Below are 6,288 nucleotides of genomic sequence, written 5' to 3' on the forward strand. Positions count from 1 at the left end.
ATCGGTCCAACATCAATAAAGTGATCTAAGATATACTGAAACAAATAAAAAACAAAAGTTAAATATACAACCTACAAACAATAATCTAAAACAAAAACATCCTTACAAGGGCGCGTGAGTAATACGTATCACTAAAAGGAAGTCAAGTAAGAATAGAATTTCAAAAACAAAAAAAAAAACAATTCTATGCTTCCCAAGTTTTGAATCCGTTCAGGAGTAAGTCATCTCTTGACTTTTATACACCACTACATGTTCATTTTCATCATTTACGCGGATTGCAACGGATGACACTCGCATTATGGAGTTCTTAGCCCACTAGTCCGCTGCCTAGGCTCAGATCTGTGATTGGACGTGGCATCCTGTATGCGTAGCAGAACGGCCCGCTGTCCCTATCAACCGTATCGGAGCACAATTATCAACGCACGCAACTCATTCTGACAATCGCTTTGAGCACCTCCTGATGCGCACCCGGGGAATATCAAAACGGGCTTCTCCACTGCAGAGCAGCGAATTGGGGAGTAGACCACATTTCGCACACTTGATTCCACAGTCTTCAGTCCTGCATGTTGTGGTTTCAAGCAGCGCACGCAGAGTAGTAAGCGAGCAGCCTGCAAGGCTTTCGACACAAGGCCAGGAAAACGATTACAGCGGTAAGTCGAGTGGTTATCGAGATTTTCTGCGGTTGACAAGAGAGTACAAGGGGATTTGTCGGAGATGTCGATCTCTGCTAGAATGTGCTATCGAAATCATCGTTCATCGGAATAGAAGTGATGTGTCTAGTGCGGTCAACGTCAGCTTTTATGTGCGGAGAATTAGCTCGCTCCACCCACGCCGCAACTGGTGAAAAGGTCATTCACGACTTCTACTCAGATCTCTTCAACAGTCACGTTCACTTGCCTCCTCACCATCTGAGGGAAGGTGTCACTCCAAAGGTCCTCCCTTCCGAAGTCCGACATGCCATTATGTCGGTGAAGAATCGTACTTCATTCGGTCTCGACAGAATCAAGCTTGAACATCTGGAGTACCTACCGCCAGTCCTCATCAACACACTGGCGAGGCTCTTCACTTGTTATCTGTCGGAATGTAAGGCTCCTAAGCAATGGGAAACCAGCAAGACCGTGCTATTGTATAAAAAGGGAGACCCACAAGACATCGGCAACTATCTTCCAATTTGCTTACTGTCTGTCATCTACAAGCTCTTCACAAGAGCAATCCTAAGCAGGATAGAAAGAACAGTAGATGAAGGACAGCCATGCGAGCAAGCAGGGTACCGGAACGGGTTCAGTACGATTGACCACGTACACATGGTTTCAAAACTGATAGAAGTATCGCGAGAGTACAAGATGCCGCTGAGTCTCACTTTCATCGATTTCAAGAAAGCCTTTGATACCGTTGAGAACGAAGCGGTCATGGAGGCCTTGGACAACCAAGGTATCCTTACTTTATACATAAAGATATTTCGTGAGTTCTATAGCAAAATCACGACCAGAATTTCCCCATTCTACAATGATGTCATAATCGACGTGAAGAGAGGGGTGACACAATTTCACGCAAAATATTCAGTGCCACTCTCGAGAACGCGATGCGAGGATTGGAATGGGACGACATGGAGGTGAAAGTTGACAGCCGGCATTTACACCATCTTATTTTCACTGATGACATTGTTCTTATAACAACAAGCATCAATCAGGCGGAACGGATGCTGTCCGAATTTGATGAAATGTGTAAAAAGATTGGTTTCCGGCTGAACCTAGACAAGACGATGTTTATGAAGAACGGATGGGTTTCTGATGCCCCATTCACGCTCAACGGACGAACATATCCGAATGTTCCAGCTATGTACATCTAGGTCCGAAAATCAACATGATAAATGATCTCGCCTCCGAGCTGAACAGAGGGAAACGAGCGGCTTGGGTAGCATTTAAGAGCATCGAGGATGTAGTGAAGAGGACCAAAAACATCCGGCTCCATGCTCACCTCTTCAACACCATCGTGGTCTCATCTAACTCTACTTGAACGGCTGCGCGGGCGGTCGAGTCGCGGCGCGCTGGTCCGCTGCCACTTCTGCCAAATCGGTGGCCCTTCACAACCGTGAGGGCCTTTGGTGTTAAAAGGCATTCATTGCTATCCGACCTGAGGTAAAAGATGAAAGTGATAACTTCTACCTTCACTATATCTGCTACATTGCCTATCCTAGCTTTAAATTTCTGCTAGCTAAGGTAAGTTATCCCTAGATATGTATTCTATGTTATGCTTTATGTAGCGAAGGTAGAAGTTATCATTTTCACCTTTTACCTCAGGTCGGATAGCTATGAATGCCTTTTAACTAAAGGCCCTCACGATTGTGAAGGGCCGCCGATTTGGCAGATGTGGCAGCGGGCCAGCGCGCCGCGACGCGATACATCGAATGATTACTCACGAAATGCCAAGAAAACAATGGTGTTTTATCTAAGTACCAGTCTGAATGTCCGACTAAAGCCGGTAAAGTAAAGACTTTCTATGGTGTTCGCATCGCTCCCCTTCACTAATCAACGAAAATTAACACTAGTGGTATTTTCTGTGAAATTGGACTTGTGTATCTCCGGGTGTAATTTTCTTCCTTTTTTATATTATAACTAAAAGCGAAAACTTCAACTTCAAACACTCCATACCAATATATTCTAGACAAAGTTTAAAAGTTTCACGCGAAATATGGGTTTTCCTCCTGTTTTCCCCAAACAGTTATCAAAGAAGGATGTTTTGGCATAAAATGACGTGAAAGACATCTTCCTACCGATAAAGATAACGTTCCACGTCAGATAACATAAACATCTTGCTACTATTTAAGCAGCCGTTTGCATGCGTGTTTCCACTTTCTGAGAACGGCATACTACAAGCTTGAGGCGAACGAAGAAGGAAATAGATACGCGGAGGAGTCATAAAGGTGAAGAGCAAAGCGCCCTGTGGTCACGGCTATAAAACGGCTGCAACCATTTATCTTTTACGTCATGCACACTGAGTTATTGCGCACCAATGACCGGGTCCACCGACGCCGGTGGATGCGTCGCACCCAATATTATGGATATCTGGCGCCGGCGCACCAATCTGACGCTCGTGGACCCGTCACACCCCTTTCTATGGGTATCTGGCGCAGGTGGAAGCGTCGCACCCTCTTCTATAGGTATCTGGCGCCGGTGGACCCGTCGCACCCTCTTCTATAGGTATCTGACGCCCGTGGACCCGTCACACCCCCTTCTATAGGTATCTGGCGCCGGTGGACCCGTCGCACCCTCTTCTATAGGTATCTGACGCCGGTGGACCCGTCGCACCCCCTCCTATAGGTATCTGACGCCGGTGGACCCGTCGCACCCGATTTTATACCCTTCTGGCGTCGAGGCACCAACTTGGCGCCGAAGGACCCGTCGCACCCCCCTTTTTGAATTTCGCGACTGACACACAGACACACGTGACAGAATAAGCCCGTTATTATATACATGATCATGATCATGATTTTTCTCTTTTTTACACTTCTTAACTTTCATTTTGCAGCGTTTTCAGCTTCATTTATGTTTTCTGATGTTGTTCTGTTCTTGCACTTCTACGTTTCGCTTTATTTCTGGTTCTTTTAATTTTTTACTTTTTTCCACTTTCTACTATGCTACGCTGTTGCCCTTTTGTTCTTTAAGTCATCCGGGAAGTCAACTCTATCACGTTACTGCAATACAACCAGGGCACATGACCTGAGTGATGTGGTGATGGAAGGGCGTGGCTTACTGATCACAGCTAGTCTAAGATATGCCTTGGCCTACCTACAGACTCTTCTGCAGGCACATATTCAGCTGCAAATAATCGGCTGCGGTACCTAACGGCTACCCCCCCCCCCCCATAATCTAACATAAACTAAAACATTTAAGAAGCAAGTAAACTAAAACAAGAACATGTTTGGAAGGGTACGTGAATAATACTTACCACTAGAAAAATTAAGTTAGTACGAATGGGATTTCAAAAACAAACACAACCAAGCTCTAAGAACCTCAAGTTTCAACCTATAGTCGGGTCAAAACGACATGAAACACGGACGTTTGCGCAAGCGGCTGCGCTCAAAGCGAAGCGATGAAGCGTCGCGGTTGGGATCGTGTAAGGATCCGCGCTACCGCTTCACACCTCTGTAGTTCGCCATGGTCCCACCTCGATTCCAACCGTTGTCTCCACCGCACCGCTTCCGAGCGCGGCCGCTTGCGCAACGGTTCGTGCTTCATGTCGTTTTGACCCAACTATACCTCTTGAATTTTACACACCACTCAATGATCACGTCCGCTATCTACGCAGATTGCAACGGTCATTATCGCATGCTGAAGTTCTTAGACTTTTGTTCAATCTGCCTGGGCTTAGCTTCGGAAAGTAGATGCGCGGGAGATCCTGGCGGACTTAACGTAAAGGTCGGCTCTCACTACCGATCGCAGCGAAGCGCAATTAACGACGCATAAAACTCTTAAGGACAACCGCTCTGGATACCCCCTAATGCGCATCCTAGCATAGCTTATCTCTTCAACTTAAATCTAAGTAAGAAAGTATCGCCGTTTAGAAAAAAAGAATGCTAAGACTGAGCAAATTGTAATCTAGGTTAAAGACAGCATACCATGAATCTGGCGTGTTGAGGGAAGCTCCGGGAAAAGCTGGAGATGGAGTTGTAAACTGTGGGATCCGAAGAGATTCACCTCGGCTCTCCCTAATTGTCGTAAAAAACGGCGAGTGCGCCGTTTTTTTTACGACGTTTTCAGTTGTAACGCGCCACATATGTGTACGCACCGCATGGAAGTGTAAGCGGTCGAAGATCAGCGACGTCTTCTCACCAGCCTTTTCAAGTGAAATCAATGATTGGGGTGCTGTAGGGTGCTGAGAGAACCGGAACGTACATGGTGGACATACATGTACATAGAGGAGCGTTCTAACGTATCTTGTAGAAACTAAGGCGGTTTCCATGCCGTTTTTTTTACGACGATAAGGAAGGGATAAGCGGAGCGGCTCCGGATCTCGCAATCTGTAACCCAATCCCTAGATTTCCTGCGGATTTCCTCACCACGCCAGATTCGTTGTGCTGCCTTCAACAGCGTGAGGCATAAGAAGTACAATATTGAAGAAGTTAGATGATTCAATCAGTAAGCGTGTCAACAGTAGACTACAAATCAATATACGGGAAACCTGAAACGGAATCAAAAACCTCGTGGGTGCGGAAGTAGGGATTTCCTGACACCCTTTTGCAAAATTTGGATATTCGAATCCAGAGCGTGATGAAAATGAAACAAGAGAATAGTTCTGGTGAATGTTCTGTCCCAATGTTATAAAGTAATGACATGAAACTCCAAATTTTCACCATATAAATATAGAAGGATATGACGAAAATAAGCAACCAGCCGGCATTCGGAAGTTCACGGCGGTAAGGCTCGCAAAATCAGACGCGTTGATAGTTCGCAAAATCAGACGCACGCCCGACATCACCACCGATCCACCCTGCGTCTATGACCGCACACGGGGACTCCGTCGTCTGCCTCCGTGTCATTTCCTATATTCTCTTCTGGGCCACTTGCTGGTGTACAAGGCTACCACTCTTTCGTTTTACAACATTTCATCTGAACTTTGCAGTGTTTTTCTCCATGAACGCACTACACTGCTTTCCTTCAAACCCCAGTTTCTCGTGATAGTTCCCCATTTTTGGAATGTTGTACATTATGCCAAGTATTGGAAATCATTTCTATTCCGTAAGTACACGAACAATAGTACTCATTATGTAGAGTACCACAGAGATCCGCTTTTCTCCACACAGATAGGCATGCCTTTCGGAGTTACGAATTGGGCGGGAGGATTTCTTTCCGTGCAAAACTCAATATACAGTCGGGTCAAAACGACATGAAGCATGGTGCAGCTGCGTAAGCGAATGCGCTCCAAACGGAGCAATGGAGGTAGCGGTTAGAGTCAAGGTGGGACCATCCTGAAGTACAGCTAGGAATGGTGACAGCAGGGTCGCTCCTAGAGCCTAACCACTACGCTCCACCGCTTCGAGTGCATGTCGTTTTGACCCTACTATATTACGTGCGTTTTGGAGAGGATTCGCGTAGATCCAGATATTTTCATGTTATGAGGTGAGCTTTTTATAGTAAATGCGGATTACCTCGCCTATGAGGACCCAGGGAAATTAGGTGCAACCGATATGCGCGCCTGCAGCAGCGGTCGCCGCAACGCCGTTCTAAGCCCACTGTTCATTCTTAGGCTCCGCCTGCCTTCTGCTCTGCAGGCGCTTATGATGTTTTT

General features: G+C 46.3%; 1 protein-coding gene across 2 annotated transcripts; it reads left to right on the plus strand.

Moving 5' to 3' along the window:
• Window positions 1-770: 770 nt before the first annotated feature.
• RB195_007021 (uncharacterized protein) lies at window positions 771-1,849 on the plus strand (the record flags this gene model as incomplete). Of its 2 annotated transcripts, none has more annotated exons than XM_064180427.1 (2): window positions 771-1,431; window positions 1,530-1,849. In XM_064180427.1, the coding sequence occupies 2 exons, from the start codon at window positions 771-773 to the stop codon at window positions 1,847-1,849; spliced, it is 981 nt and encodes a 326-aa protein (XP_064037299.1). The 2 variants fall into 2 exon arrangements, with proteins under 2 accessions (XP_064037299.1, XP_064037300.1); XM_064180428.1 differs by having other exon boundaries at window positions 801-1,431.
• Between the last annotated feature and the right edge of the window lie 4,439 nt (window positions 1,850-6,288).

The sequence above is a fragment of the Necator americanus genome, chromosome I, assembly GCF_031761385.1.
Source record: "Necator americanus strain Aroian chromosome I, whole genome shotgun sequence".
NCBI classification, from domain to species: domain Eukaryota; kingdom Metazoa; phylum Nematoda; class Chromadorea; order Rhabditida; family Ancylostomatidae; genus Necator; species Necator americanus.